Source organism: Trichoderma virens, assembly GCF_000170995.1.
Source record: "Trichoderma virens Gv29-8 chromosome Unknown TRIVIscaffold_4, whole genome shotgun sequence".
Lineage (NCBI taxonomy): Eukaryota > Fungi > Ascomycota > Sordariomycetes > Hypocreales > Hypocreaceae > Trichoderma > Trichoderma virens.
The window spans coordinates 1,267,752-1,283,357 of NW_014013745.1; the positions used below are offsets into that span (position 1 = coordinate 1,267,752).

At 48.3% G+C, this 15,606-nt stretch overlaps 4 protein-coding genes across 4 annotated transcripts; 3 read left to right on the forward strand and 1 right to left on the reverse strand.

Annotated features, from left to right (window-relative positions):
• Nucleotides 1–26: 26 nt before the first annotated feature.
• Nucleotides 27–1,956, forward strand: TRIVIDRAFT_30279 (uncharacterized protein; the record flags this gene model as incomplete). Its single annotated transcript, XM_014103338.1, has 2 exons — nucleotides 27–227; nucleotides 334–1,956. The coding sequence occupies 2 exons, from the start codon at nucleotides 27–29 to the stop codon at nucleotides 1,954–1,956; spliced, it is 1,824 nt and encodes a 607-aa protein (XP_013958813.1).
• A 5,012-nt stretch (nucleotides 1,957–6,968) lies between these two features.
• Nucleotides 6,969–8,865, forward strand: TRIVIDRAFT_31389 (uncharacterized protein; the record flags this gene model as incomplete). The annotated part of the gene is made up of 3 exons (XM_014103339.1): nucleotides 6,969–7,665; nucleotides 7,729–8,412; nucleotides 8,474–8,865. 3 exons carry the CDS (start codon nucleotides 6,969–6,971, stop codon nucleotides 8,863–8,865), a joined length of 1,773 nt encoding a protein of 590 aa, XP_013958814.1.
• Nucleotides 8,866–10,204: 1,339 nt separating this feature from the next.
• Nucleotides 10,205–12,170, forward strand: TRIVIDRAFT_220060 (uncharacterized protein; the record flags this gene model as incomplete). The annotated part of the gene is made up of 3 exons (XM_014103340.1): nucleotides 10,205–10,578; nucleotides 10,658–11,202; nucleotides 11,275–12,170. The coding sequence occupies 3 exons, from the start codon at nucleotides 10,205–10,207 to the stop codon at nucleotides 12,168–12,170; spliced, it is 1,815 nt and encodes a 604-aa protein (XP_013958815.1).
• Nucleotides 12,171–12,771: 601 nt separating this feature from the next.
• TRIVIDRAFT_30537 (uncharacterized protein) lies at nucleotides 12,772–14,764 on the reverse strand (the record flags this gene model as incomplete). Its single annotated transcript, XM_014103341.1, has 5 exons — nucleotides 12,772–13,217; nucleotides 13,297–13,418; nucleotides 13,481–13,575; nucleotides 13,644–14,377; nucleotides 14,449–14,764. 5 exons carry the CDS (start codon nucleotides 14,762–14,764, stop codon nucleotides 12,772–12,774), a joined length of 1,713 nt encoding a protein of 570 aa, XP_013958816.1.
• Nucleotides 14,765–15,606: the final 842 nt, after the last annotated feature.

The window sequence follows — 15,606 nt, forward strand, 5'->3', positions numbered from 1 at the left end:
CTTACTATAAGGGTGTTTTTGTGGAAATGTCGCTTTATCATGAGGCAGCAGAGATTTTATCCTCATCATCAGACGCAAGCGGAAGCTTGAAATCACGAGTTTTTGGCAAGAAGAAGGGCAAAGCACCACCCGGACAGCTGTACGCCCTCGTGTTGGAGAGCGCAAAATGGAGTCCGGTTTTGAAAGAAGTAATTGAAAAGGCAGAGATTTTGAAACTGGAGCGAAAGGTAAAGACAAGAGAGGCGTCCGAATGATGTTTGGATCTACCCGTGTTGAGTTGAGTGAAGGGCTTGTGAGTGCTAACTTTTTTTTTCTTCTCTCTTCAATGGGTAGCTTACGCCCACACTAGCTTTGCTACTGGTGCATGATTTATTACTTGCCAAGGGAGGGATTGCACTGCCCCAGAGCCATGGACTGAGAGCATCGATAGAGCGCCACAAGGCGCGCCTCAGCTCGGAATTTACGAGGGCGAGAATAAGAAGAAAGGCGGCGACAATGGACGTTCTAAAGGAACAGGTCGAAAGAACGTCTGCGGGAGAAGAGGCCAATTACCCAAGATGGGTGCGCGTCAATGCTCTCAAAAGCAGCGTGGAGGAACAGCTGGAGACAACCTTTTCGAAACACACCAGAGCCGAGAGCATTCAAGATATTATGAGCAAGCCAGGCAGACACATTTACATTGACCCTCATGTACCGAATTTGCTTGCAATCTCTGCTGGTATGGACTTTGCAAAGGTGGAAGCCTATACTTCTGGGAAAATTATCCTACAAGACAAGGCATCGTGTTTCCCCGCGTATCTGCTGGATCCGCGATCTGAGGACGGAGATGTTATCGATGCTTGTTCTGCCCCAGGGAACAAGACTACGCATCTCGCGGCCATTCTTTACAAGCACCGTCCGGAGTTTGAAGACGCTCCTCAGACAATCTACGCCTTTGAGAAGGACTCAAGAAGGGCTCAAACGCTGGAAAAGATGGTCAAGATTGCCGGGTCAAAGACTATCACTCGAATTGGGTTCGGGCAGGACTTCCTTCAAGTGGATCCTACGTCCGAGAAATACAAGGATGTGGGAGCTTTGTTGTTGGACCCGAGTTGTTCAGGCAGTGGTATCGTTGGTCGAGACTCAATGCCCGAGTTACACCTCCCAGATCCGCCGACGGAGAGCCGTGGTGGCAAGGGGAAGCCAGGCGCCGCCAGCACGAACAAGAAGAAGAGGAAACACGAGGAAGTTGAAGAGCCCGCACAAAACGTGCTGGTAGACGATGATGGCAATGAGACTGTGGTGAAGTCGGAAAAGGACCTGGAAGCACGGCTGGAGGCGCTCTCGGCATTCCAGCTGACGCTCCTACTGCACGCATTTCGATTCCCCCGAGCAAAGAAGATTACTTACTCAACATGCTCAGTTCATTCACAGGAGAACGAACGAGTTGTTATTAGGGCCCTGGCATCGGACATTGCAAAAGCCAAGGGATGGCGTATTCTGCGGCGAGAAGACCAGGTGAGTGGGCTAAGGGACTGGCCGGTCCGGGGACTGGCCGAGGCCGCAGAAGGTGACGAGACAGTTGCGGAGGGTTGCATACGGTCCTATAAGGGGGATGGCCATGGGGTAATGGGCTTCTTTGTTGCCGGATTCGTGCGGGATTCGGTCGATATAGGGGAACAATCTGCGGGAGGGGCGTCTATTGATGTTAGCGGGGATAATGGCGAGGGGCCATATCTCCGTGACGACGATGGCCGGATTTTACGGGATGTCATTGGCATGCCTGTCCTCAAGTCCACGGAAAGGCCTGTCTCTCTCCACGGAGTGGATGAAGGAGAGGGGGTTGAAGTAGATGAGATGGAAGAAGAAGAAGAAGAAGAAGAAGAAGAAGAAGAAGACGAAGAGGACGATAGCGAAGATGACGATGACAGTAATGGCGGAGGTGAAGACGAGTGGGAAGGCCTTAGCGATGCGTAGTCTGGCGCCAAAGGCGTCTAATAATACAAAACTGCATCCCGTTGAGTTTGGTGTACCTTGTAATACTCCCACAGCCAATATTATTTACTTTTAACTGGATTTCCTCAATTGATTTGGTGCTAGTAGCTGCACGCTGGCACTTTGATCCTTGTTTAGTTCTATGAAGTACGAGGTTGGACGATGAGTTGTATCCCTGGCAGTGAATTATTGGCTCATAGAAAGAAATTTTTGAACATGAAATGAGTCATTTGTCAGTTGCTTTGTGTGATTGAGGCACAGATGTAGCAACGTACAAGTAGGTCCAAAGATAAGCGGTTTGCCTTGGATAGTGGACCGTGTGCTTTGGTATTAGCTCTATTCTCAGTTGGGCTTTGTAGAGCAACGAAATTGGCTGGCAACGTTTCCATAACAGGCAAACTCAGGTAGGTAGGAATTTACGTAGTACTTTAAGTCTACATGTATTTACACGACGTAGACACTTGGATTCGAGTTTGTCGATGTGGCAACAATTATGTGCTTACACAATCGACGCCTGATCAACTGCACCGGACTTCAAATCCGGACTGGAAACGAGCAGACAAACATGAATAATATCATGCTATAAGCGTACTACTAATCAGTTCCTACGTCAGGTGAGGCCCAATTGACGAATTCCGGTGCCCTTTCACGGGTTGCTGCCTGATGACACAACGTGCAGCTTCCTTCACAAAACGAGGCTGTAGCAACAACAAACTGTTTGCCTCGGCACAGCCATGCAAAATCTTGGCATGGATTTTAACTCGTGGGATTAGTGGCATGTTTAATTACCTGAGAGCGATAAGGCTCCGGTGAGGTGCTCCGCTGTGGATAGAATGTTTTGGTGAGAATCTCAAATTTTTGGGGGCCTCTTTTGAGAAGAACACGAGGCGGGTTCCACCGTTGGACAACGCAAGGGCCCAGAATCACAGGCAAGTCGTCGTGTTTTCACATGACGATGGCGAAAAAAAAAAATTAGAAATTTTCTTCGTCTTCATATTTCATCTGCCTCGTTCTTATCTGTCTCGGCAGCTACCGAGCGAAGAAAGGCCCGTCCAAGAAAGATAGTGTCGGGCCGGCTTCCGCAAACAGATCTACTATCAGGCGTCAAGTGGGTTTTTCTTGCTACGAAAAAGGACGCGCCGTGTCCGATGGAGCCTCGGCACATGAGTTTTTGGGTGACGAGATTCAACTTATCGAATGCACGGACGGGCAAACGTGGGACTCGTCGGTCAGTGCGTTTTTTTTTTCTTGGCTGGAAACGGAGGCTGGTTTGTTGTCCGAGAGATTTGGAAAAAATGTGCATGTGGTGTCAGGCCACGAGCCGCGCCCCTTATCGATCGTGGCATGACTAATTGTGGTCTCTCTTCTTTGTGGGTTTGTCTTTTTGGAGATTCAATCCCGTCGGCGTGGATCTAGTGCATCGCCTTAATAATAAAAAAGAATTAAGAATGAAAGACAAAAACAAATACGAGTATACGGAGTATACAGTAAGAAAATTGCGGATGAATAATCGGTGGGGATACTCGTTCCATGCACTTCAGTTTGTCGGTCTGCACGGTTCAATGCGTTCGTACTTTGTTCCCCTGCACGGGTACATGCGCCGTAGAAATGCCGTGGAACTAAGAGAGAAGAAAAAAAGCACGCTTCACTTCACCAGAAGCACACCAGGAAACACAAGTTGATCCTTGTCCGCGAAGCTTATTACCCAAACGGGCGATGGCCAAGACAAAATGCTCCGAAGTTTTTTAGTCAGCCGCATTTAGTGGACAAAAGGGAAGAATAAGACGGGCAAAATGGAATCAAGAAAACAAGAAACAAATAAGAGGCGGAACGGGAGCCGCTTTTCAATAAAAGAAAAAAGAATAAAAAGGAAAAAAAAAAAGGGAGACGGCTTGGCGCTGGCCCCACAAAAAGTACCCTCTTCCTTCAATGGCATGGCAGGATCTCCACGTGCCAAACAAAGTTTTGAGCTACTCCACTGGGGCTAGCGCCGCGGCAAAAGCGGGGCCGGGTGTGATGGGTGGTGCAAAAGTCCGCGGAGTTTCCATCGTCTTGCCAGCAAAAAGGTGACGAGTTTGGCTTTTGCTACGCGCTTCTTTGGGGTCGTTGCCTTTCGGAATTCCGCCTTATTACTCACTTGCCCGGGGCGTTTGGTTTGAGATTTGTTGGCTTGCCTTCGTTTTGCGAGTCCGTTTTAGGCTCGGGCTGTTGTTTTTACTCCGTTGTGGTGCTTGAGATGGACGCATGCGAGTACACGACCGCAGACGTGTGGAGTTTGGGGCCGTGTTGGATGCTGATATATGCCCAATATTGATTGCTATGGATCACAGAACCTGGTCACTGGGACGGAGATGCGGCGACGAGGGCTCCGGGTCCGAAGACTGTATTACCGAAGTCAAAAAACATATTTCCGATGCAATACGCACGCTGTGCTCATACGGGCTCTGTAAGTCGTAATCCTGTCTCGTCAAGGATCGACTAAAAGGATTCTGTACAACTGTTTAAAACTACGTAAACATTGATACGCACAACACTTGCTGCAACCATACAGGTGTGACAGTATTACATCTGTCCAAGCTTGTCCTAGCTGTAGGCCGAGATACGGGAAGTTTGATATATTAAAAAAAAGAAGGATCATCACCAGAAGCGGGCTGATGGCGCGCGGTGCTTGGTAATAGCCCTGTTAGCCTGTACTCGTGATTGCAACTTGCAAACTATCTGACAACTTGTACTTGCGCACGACGCAGTTTGTCAGCGTCCGGCAATCGACACGTTGAGACGGACTTCGGGCGCGGCTCCGGGTTGGTGGGACTAGATGCCGGAGATTGTAGATGCCAGCGACCGGGATTTGTTTTGCGTTTTCTCATCTTGCTTGGCAGCGTTGCAGTTGCGTGTTGATCTGAAACGTGCCTTATTTTCAGTGTATCCTGAGAGATAGCCGCAAATGCCTCTTTTCCGATGTGGCTTGGGTTCGTCTGACATCTAAGCGGGCATTTAGGCGGGGGGGAAAGGGATTTTCTATTCTGCCCTTGCTGAGAACAAGAGCCGTGACCGGGGGACACGCTCCGTCATTCGCGGAATGCTTTTTTGGAGAACTGATCGGTTCCCTCCCTCATGGGGCTTGGGGGACGGTAGCCTGTGAGGGGGCCATGTTACATGATTGGCACGGAGAAAGAGGTCGACACCCATGAGCTGTGTTGTTGGTAGCAACGAGCTACGAAGGATTTGGTTGGAGCGTTGCATTGGGCAAGCGTGCAGCTGCAAGGTGATGTGCATAAAAGAAGAGGCGTATTGATTGATAGGCAGCTATCTTGGCTGCCAGCCGGTCCATGTAAGGGGGCCAGCATTTGTCATTGCTACCGTGTATACAAAATAGCTACATTGGGTGGCAGTTATAATAAACATGAAGGAATTCTCCGCCCCTCCTATCTCCTAAACGAGACGAGCATACTACATAGTAAGGCGTTAATAAGGCGGAGCAGGCTGATGGATGCTTCGATTACATCCATACGGATATACGAAGTACAGCAGTAATACGGGCGGGCGAGTTGCGGCGTGGGGCCGTTGCCTGTATATATGTATGTTACCAGCCTGTCTTGAATGGAATCGAAAAAAGAAACACAATTAGTTCCTAAATGGCTCAAGACTGCCTCTCAGCTGCTCTTGGTAGTTAAGTCATATACATTCCAGCAAAAAGATGGCTTTTATTGTAAATAGTTTAATATGCAGTATTACAGCACGACACTACAGGATTCAACACGAGTTGTACGAGCCGAGTTGTCAATGTTGTACTCGTACATACGTCATGCCGTGCACAAAAGTCGAATCCTGCATTCGGCCGAAGCAAAAACCCGGCGTGGCTCCGTGGCGCCATCCAAGCGCTGGCCAAGTCCATGGACTTTTGGCGCTGAACTGTAGTGCAGTTCTGGTGGTGCCTGTCCTTAAGCGTACAAACAGGGAGTTAGCGGCGGAGAATGGAGATAGAAGAGCGCTGAGGCTCCCGAACCATCCCCAAGCGGCCTAGCGACTCGCATCGGCTAGTCCCGACTGGGCACTAACGGCTCGCGGCTTCAGATTGCGCACCTCGTCGAGCATTTCCCACTTGCTCTCATCGCTAATAACCGCTGTTATCTCCACCAAAGGGCGCAATACTGCTCAAACCCGAATCCCTTGTCTAATTCCACTTTGTCCGGTTGCTGATCTGATCATGCAGCTTCTGCAGCTCCATCCCAGCTCTGGTGGCTTGGCCCGCCAGATCAGGTCCGCTTGGCGTCGAGTCCCTGGCCAGGCTTGTCCTTTTGCCTGCTTCCTTTTGCCTGTTTATAAGAAAAGCATCCGGCACTACTGTTGCAAGCATCCAATTATCCCGTCCTCCAACCCTCCGGACCTGGACCTACTGCACAGTACAACCGCAACAACAATCGTGCCAACCTCGACGACTCTTAAAGACAGGCCCCCCCCTTCCCCGGTCAACAACCAGCCTCGTCTCCTGACTCGTTCCTCTACTCTATTGCTTTGCTCTCTTTCGCCTTCCCGTCTCTCATCTCTCCACAGCCTCGCACCATTGCCGGTCTGCCGAGGCCCAACGGCGTTCTAGGCCGAATTTGCTTGCCAAGGGGCTTCATTTGTCAACAGCAGACACCATTGTGGAATCACTCGCCCGGACGATTCAGCTAGGGCTTGGACGACACCCACCGCTTCCCGCTGACGGAGTTCCACAAGATTAGGTTGTATTTCAGGGAGGTAAGTCAACATGTAGCTGAGCATTGCTCAACCCCTGTCCCTATGTACGGAGTATAGTACCACCTTATTATATACAAATACATGCCCCCGGTGCCCTCTCATGATCTGACACTGATGCAGGCTTCTCACACCAAAAAGCTGGGCTGTCGGCGATTCAATCTAAGGTTTTTGGCTGGCACATCTACTCCGCATTCTCTAAGCGACCATCGCTACGCACCATAACCGCAACCATGGCCGACGAAAAACCTTCCATGCCGGAGCAGACGCCTCATCCGCCTTCCTCTTCATCAGCATCTGCCTCGTCTGCCACTGTCACGACGCCCGATCACGATGTCGAGTCTCAGCAACAGGCCATTTCTGCTGAAAAGGTCAGCCACTGGAGAGTGCTCCTCGATCAGACCGGTGTTACCCAGCAAGTCCTGGAGTACAACTACGGCGGTCAAGGTACCACAGAGTCCCCATATCTCGTCGAATTCATCCCTGGCGACAAATGGAATCCCATGGCCTTCAAGGACTCATTCAAGTGGGCCATTACTCTCATCCAGGCCAGCGCCACCCTCTCCGTCTCATTCGCCAGTTCTGCCTACTCAGGTGGTGTGAGGGAGATCATTGAGGAGTTCAACATCTCCACAGAGATCGCCATTCTAGGTGTTTCCCTGTTCGTTCTAGGCTTTGCTATTGGTCCGCTTCTCTGGGCTCCCCTCTCTGAGCTCTACGGCCGCCAAAAGACCTTCTTCATCAGTTACATGGCCCTGGCTGCTTTCAGTGCTGGAGCTGCTGGAAGCCAGAACATGGCCACTCTTGTCGTTCTCCGATTCTTTGCTGGTGCCTTTGGATCGTCTCCCTTGACCAACGCTGGTGGTGTCATTGCCGATTTGTTCCAGGCCAAGCAGCGAGGAATTGCCTTCAGTATCTTTGCCATGGCTCCTTTCTTGGGCCCAGCTCTTGGTAAGATGATAATGCCATGTTCAACTTAATCGAGTCGCGTGACATGCTAACTGTGATTAATAGGTCCGATCGCCGGTGGTTTCCTTGGTGAGTCCAAGGGCTGGCGATGGGTTGAGGGCTTGATCGCCATCTTCACCGGTGTTGTCTGGATTGCCAGCTCTTTGGTCTACCCCGAGACGTATGCTCCCGTCTTGCTCCGTCAACGCGCTGCCGCCCTGAGCAAGCGCACTGGCAAGGTTTACATTTCCAAGCTTGAGGAGGGCCAGCCACCCAAGACCATTGGTAGCCAAATCAGTGTTTCCCTCTTGAGGCCCTGGCTGCTTCTGTTTAAGGAGCCTATCGTCCTTCTCATCTCCCTCTACATGGCCATCATCTACGGTACCCTCTACATGTGCTTCGCCGCTTTCCCCATTGTTTTCCAGCAGGGCCGTGGCTGGAGCCCTGGTATCGGTGGTCTCGCCTTTATCGGTATCGCCATCGGCATGACCATTTCCACTGTTGGATCCGTTTTTGATAACAACCGATACATCAAGACTGCCGCCAAGTCCCCTGACGGAGTTGCTGCTCCCGAGGCTCGTCTGCCGCCCGCCATTCTTGGCTCCGTCCTGATTCCCATTGGCTTGTTTTGGTTCGCGTGGACCAACGGCCCCAGCGTCCACTGGATTGTCTCCATTATTGGTTCCATCTTCTTCGCGATGGGTATTGTCTTGGTCTTCCTCTCACTGATGAACTACCTTGTTGATGCCTGTAAGTTGCTACCGTACCCTATCTATTCCCCTTTTGTGATGGCTGCTAATGTTCGTCTTAGATGTTATTTTCGCCGCCTCGGCTCTGGCTGCCAGTTCCGTTCTCCGATCTCTCTTTGGTGCTGCTTTCCCTCTCTTCACCACTTACATGTATCAAGACTTGGGTATCCACTGGGCGAGCTCCATTCCCGCCTTCTTGGCATTGGCTTGCGTTCCCTTCCCCTTCCTCTTCTGGAAGTACGGCGACAAGATCCGTGCCAGGTGCCAGTATGCCGCTGAGGCCGCGGCTGTTCTTGCGAGAATACGAGCCAAGAATGTCGTCGTTACCGAGGACCAAGCCGCCGCAGAAGTCAAGGAGCACGAGCGGGAGAGGCGAGCTAGCTTGGCTCTGCAGAGAGAGCAGAGCCGTGCTAGCCGTGCTAGCCGTGCCTCGCACAAGGCTCGCGAAAACTAAACGGTCCATCCTTCCTAATGGATCACATCTCACCTCAACTTTACTTTCGATTGGATATATCACCACCCCCTTTTTTCTTTTCTATCGACACTTTTGTATTAGCAACATCACAGCAACATAAGCTTGATATGCAGATACATTTACCCCTGGATTTTTATGCAAACATTTCATAGTCATTTCGAAGCGATAGAATATGTTGGCTCACTGTTTTTTTATGGTTCCGAATAATGCCTATGCGGAACGGATATGCATTGATTAATATACATATATAGAATTTTGTCCTCTCTATGACGAGGGCGAAAGCAAAATAGGGTCATGGGATGCGGAGTATATGATGATACCTCTCACAATATTGGGAGGACACGGTCTCACACGTCTGATGTAACGGCTAGGCCACTCTTAGCGTTTTTTTTTTTTTACTCATTTAGACAATATCGTATGGATTGTCGATACCACTATAGCATGTACATAGACAGATTGGAAGACAGAAGAAAAGTTGAATGCTCTAAACAAGGTGGACCTTTGATAAGTGATAAGCAAGTGATGTATGTGGATCCTGTAGTGGTGAGCTGAGGCTCATTACATGAACACCAAATGAAGTCTACCATCAGGGCCACAGACATCATCTTCATAATTACGAGTATACGGAGTAACAGCAGGACAATCTGCAATGCACAAACCAAAAAAAGGAAAAAGGAAAAAAAGAAAAAGAACATACAACAGCCGGTGTTCGCTGATGGTCACCCACTCAACTACTAATCTGCCGGTTAGAGGCTTGTCTAGGGGGGAGCAGACGAGACCCCGAATTGTCCTCTACCTATGGTCGTATGTGATAGGGTCACGAGGGCAACAGACCTAAAAGGAAGCAAGGAAGTTGGCTCAAACAACGCAAAAAAAGTAAAAACATACAACAGCCGCTGACGGGACCCCGAATTTTAAACTGCCTGTGGTCGTATGTGCTAGTGGAGGCTTAGTCCAGGACCATATGCGCATACTTCGACAAGGCTGTCACTGTTGGGGATGATGCGAATTGACTTGAGCTAGAGACGATATCGAGATGCTTAATGCGTCGATGACTTGACAGTGGAGAGGACTGCCCAAAGTCAGGCTTGTATATTCGTGGTGGTGGTTGCTGAAGTTACATGTAGGTTTTAGCCAAAATAAGCCACCGGGCCTAATTGTTCAAAATGCTTCGTGATACTTTCTTTTAATTGGGGCAAGAGAGTGATGCTTTGAGCATTTCAAAACTATTTAATCTCTCAGTTCGTCCTTTCTTCCCTTGAATTCTGTAAGAGTTGGATTTTCCCCCTATATCTTGTGAATCTTGTCGCTCGGCACGATGGAACAGGTGATCAACGCCATGCAAGTCGAGTCGCCAACCTCCACCGCCAGGGGCTTTTCGTGGGACTCGCTACCAGTTGAGATACGCCAACAGACACTAAGCTGGGTAATTTTACCCAGCTCCGGGAAACGGTGCAACGGCCCAAAGGTGGCTCGATTTGCAACAGTGTGCCGGGAATGGCAGGAGATTGTTGAGACTTACACATTCCGTCGTCTCGTCCTTGATCCTAGCTCTCTCAGCGAATTTGCAGCAATAGTTGGACGAAACGACTCTCGTTTAGGATATATCCGAAAACTCTGGCTTCAAGTTAAACTCGCAAAATATAAGTGTCCTGCTTGCGACAAACCAGAAGATAAAGCAACACAGTATTGGTGAGTGAGATTTCCATCTCCATCTTCATTTAATACAATATACTTTTCTATTAGAGGTGGGCTTACCCAAGTCGTACAGCAACAATATGATCTTCACAACGTGTATTCAGTCCCTACTGGAGACTCTTAAACTCTGGGATCCTGCAAGGCATGGCGCATGGGGAATAACACTAACGCTATCTATTTCCTCGCCTAGTGATACAGAGCATCGACTAAACCGATTCGAAATAAAGGACGATTATCCGTTTCTTTACGCTGAGGACCTAGACCTTAAACCCAGCATATTTGACTTCCACATGATGAACGCTGCTAATCCATCTAACATTTACTTTCATGGCGGTGGCCTTCTGCCGTTATATAATGAGCATATCAAAAGGATACAGGGAACTCCGCTTCACTTACAAGCGCAGAGGAATGACCGAGGCCGTTTTGTAAATAAACACAAGACCAGCCTTCCTGCCGTACCCATGATTAAAGGGCTGGTCATTCGCAGACAGTTTCGCAGGGAAATTCACGTGGGATGCTTGTCCCAGCTCCTTGGCCAAAGTTTTATAGCGCTTGAGTGGTTTCGCTTCGAGAGAACAATCTCTTTTAATCCTTGTCAGCAAATGTCTTTTGATCGAGGTATGTAAGACGCTGGTTAGGGTTTTTAGGCAAGCATTCAATGACCACTAACATTGCCTCTCTCTTATCCAGGCTTCCAGTTGCAATTACTCCCATCTCTGCCGACAACCTTGCGTCAATTGTCCCTGACGCAGTGGGAAATCCCCAAAACCGAACGTCTTGATTATGTCTACGATAAGTCGGGATCTCAGATATCTCTGCATGCTGAAGAATACCTGCCTCAGGAGATGGCAAAGCTTTCTCAAAGATTGGAGCATTTCTGCCCACCATGGCAGATGGATACAGCAGCTTTTCTTCAGTTCATGATTCAACCAGGCAAACCATCCAACATGGACGAAAGAAAAAGCTCCCTAAAACGCGTCGTCTTGCGCTGTCCGCTCCCAAACTTAGAACACAGCGGACGCGATTTCGTGCGGCTGGTGATTCTCGCAGCGAAAGCGGCCCTGCACTCTCTTCCGCAACTTGAAGTCATGGAGCTTTGGGGCACATGTGTAGACGGAGAAGAAAGCTCTGCCTACATATTCCGCTACATATACGAAAATAGTCGAGCCAGCATCGTCTGGAGGAGCCTCGGAAACACCATGCTTGCCCAAACGCGAGTTCTTGCCCAGTGGGGAGAGGTGGCACGGGAACATCATCAGACAATTCTCACGAGCGACGTCGCCCCCTTTCCGGAGACGAAGATGGATGTGGCCAAATCCAAGGGGACTTGCATATTCCAGCATTTGCTGCTAAAAGATTTGGTGTTTGATCCTATCACGCAGAAACATCTGGAGATCGAAGCGCACCTTTTCCCATCGCAGCTGAGTGATCCTCTGAATGCAAATGATTCATCTCCAGAATTGTTGCCCATAGACCTAGAAGAAGTGAATGGTGCCGAAATGGACGATGACCTGGCGTCACTGGAAGCAGAAGTGGCGGAGTTGGAGGCAAGACGCACTGCTTTGATTCGGAAGCTTTATGGATAATATTTGGAACTTGGGTGGGTGACTTTCAGCGAACACCGGCTGGTGTACCATATCCATTAAAGAAATATGACCATATCCATTAAAGAATACATTTGCTCTTTCCCATGCCTTTCGTCTTGGAATGCCAGGAATGGTGGTACATGCTTGGAAGGTCAGTCTCAATAAGTTCTAAGAGCAAAAAATTGGTTAAGTCGCATCCGCTTGCCTTAATACCGCCAAACTATGTTTGCCGTATGTTAAGTGATTTACTAAATGGAAGGAGATTTCCTCAAGATAAGGCATAAGTAATAGATAAGAAGAAACGTGGTGTTCATAATTGAAAGCATCCTTTATAGATTATAGAAAGAAGGCCAGAATGAAACAATTATAAGAGAACAATAGCAGTCGTACCTGGCTTTCCTCACTTTAATAGTTGAGGGCATTTCCATCAATTCACCACATCCGTCTTCTGTAAAATGCTGCATATAATCAACCCATCTTTATACTAGTGTTAAGCTCATAACTGGCTATCTCGAATTAACTCGACGATAGGCTCTTGTGGTAAGGCGGTTGATGCGTTTAGTTATGTGGGTTTGTTACGCATCGTTACATACTGATCCTTTCAATCAGCTCTTTGAACACCACACCAATCCCATGGTCGGGTAGCTGCCTCGAATATTGGTGGCATATTACCCCAATACTCGACCTCTGGTGGTGGGTTGCTATGCGGCCACCACTCGATTGTCGCAAAAAGCTCCCTGCGAACAGCTGCCTTGACAACCTTGCCTGAAATATTGCGTGGAATGTTCTCTCCATCTTTCAAGATTCGGAGAATAGCGGGAAGCATATACATGGGCAGGCTCTGCATGAGGTCCGACCGGATGCGAGCCAGATTAATCTCAGGCACCGGTACACCACTCGCTCCATTAAGGCGAATAACAGCTGCGCAGAGTTCTTTGGCTTCGTGATCTGGAATCGCAATGACACATGCTTCTGAGATATAAGGTAGATCTAGTAAGCTTTGTTCCACTTTCTGTAATGGAATTCGAAAGAAACGAAAAAAAGCAACTACGAGCTGGGTTAGCTGATTCATTCATACTGAGTAGATGTGAATGCCTCCAAGCCGCCTCTACAAAATAAAACTTACAATCAGAGTTTTTTCGACCTGTAAAATAATATTGACCATCTCTAAGCTCAGCAAGATCCCCGGTTTTATAGTATCCCTCTTCATCGAACGCAGCGCGAGTTAAATCATCCTCGCCAACGTAGCTATACAGAACCGCAATGTGAGCGTTGGCGTTGTTGAATGAATTTATGGGCGCAATACTTACCCAATGAGCATGAATGGGCTCTTCACAAGGATTTCGCCGTTGTTACCTCCTGAAAGTTTCACCTTGATATTGGGGATTGGAGATCCGATGAGAGACTATTGCCATTGTGATTAGTTCTGAATGCGCGACCGGCTGCAGGCGTGAAAATGCAAATAGAACATACAGTGGTTGTCACGGGATCTCTCGTGGCGATGGTTAGACCGCCCAATTCCGTTGCACTGTAGCCAATATACATGTGCAAACCGGTTAAATCAGTCCAGAACTTCAAGGTTGAGAGATCAATCATCCCTGCAGAGCACTTCAGCCCATCTAGTGCCTTGAACCAGCTGGCATATTCGTCGCGTTTCTCATTTGGAACTTGCCCGTCACAGTTTATTAACAGCTCCCTCATGTTTCTTAATAATGTTGGTGTGAAAGCGGCCTGTGTAATGCGATGGGTTCTGAACGCGTTTAGAACTTCCTTGGCACTGCCTTTTTCTCCAAGTGTGTAAAGCTCCGTTCCAGCTAGCATAGGCATAATCAGAGTTCGCGCCCCGCCAATCCAATGCCCTGGACGATAGTTGATGCAAGCTTCTCCTGGTTTCGCAAGGCTCACGTTGGTGAAGCAGTTTCTCGGAAGAATAACACCTTTAGGCAGACCAGTGGTGCCAGACGTAAAGAGAACCATGCCTGGGCCATCTGGCGCAAGTCGGAAGCCTTCATCAATATCGATATTGGAGGCCCGGACGGGTTCAGCATCATGAGAAATGGGTAGTGTAAAGGCGGCTCTGCCTTGACTATTAACAAATGCAGCTATCTTCGCAGCCCTCTCAATACAATCATTGCTGCCAACCACGATGCAAGTGGCTTTTGTGATTGACAGGAAATGGGATGCTTCTTCTGGAAGGATGCCGGAGCCTTTTTCGTTATGAGGTTAGATAGAAGTCACGAAATGTATGCCTTTTTGTCTGGCGTTCAGAGCGACTTACCGAACGGAATACATGCACCACCAAGGGCCCGGATAGCGAAGAAGGCGACAAGAAACTCATAACCGCTGCGTGTAAGAACAGGAATGTATGGAGTTTCTTGACGTAGTATACCATGCTCATCGATTACGGACGATGATAACTGCATGCGGAGCTCGTTGCGTGTGCGTATAACATCACCAAATAGCTGTGAATAGCTTTTCTCATAGCCACAAACGTCGTGTATGACTATAGCTGAGTCGGGTCTGTTTTTGCTTGCATGCAGTAATTTCACCAAAACAGGGTCATGCGGAAATCTATGGAGTTCGTTGATTGTCATGGTGTTCGCTTCCCCCTTCTTCTGCTTCTTTCTCTCTCTTGTTTTTTTTTTTTTGTTAGAGAAAAGATTCTTTTTTTTTTTTTGAAGAAATAGTTAGAGAGAGAGAGAGAAGAAGGAGGCGAGGTAGGGAGGAGGATTGCGATAATACTACTCAAATTAAGCTCGTCGTAGCTGCAGGGCGAGTAAATCGAATACTAATATTCTGAATCTTACCATGATACTCTTAATCCTAATACATTACTCACCGCCTCTACCAGGCCTCTATGATTGACGTCACCATGCGTAATGTTTCAGTTCTGGGGGCGATGTCTCAGTTCTGGCAGCTGTGTCTCAGTTCTGGAAGCGCTGTCTCAGTTGTGGATACGATCTCGTAGTAAGAAAATGTTTCAGTACAGTAATACTAGGATAATGATTGATGTTTGCGTCATACTTGATATCTGTGTCCTCTATAATAGGGAACCCTTAGGACCTATGATGAGAATTTCCATCGTGTTTGTGCACCTATATATATATGAAGTGCGTAAAAGTGCGACGCATCGACAATATCCAGCCACTTGATACATTTTCTTATCCCAAATGGGTGTACTGCATCCTACTACGACTCTACTCTTTTCTTCCTTTTCTTTTTTTTTCTTTTTTTGAATTAGGTTATACAAAGTGCAGCTAGTCCACGCAGATAAAAGCAGTCAGAGCCTCAGGACAAGATTATTGATACCTTTGCCCAGGCATTGTGGTTAGTTGTCTTGGAACACACTCTCTCTCTATGGTCTCTTGGGCCCTTGAACATCCATTAATATCTTCAGTTACTCCTATACTATAAACAACAGTGAACTTTACTGAAA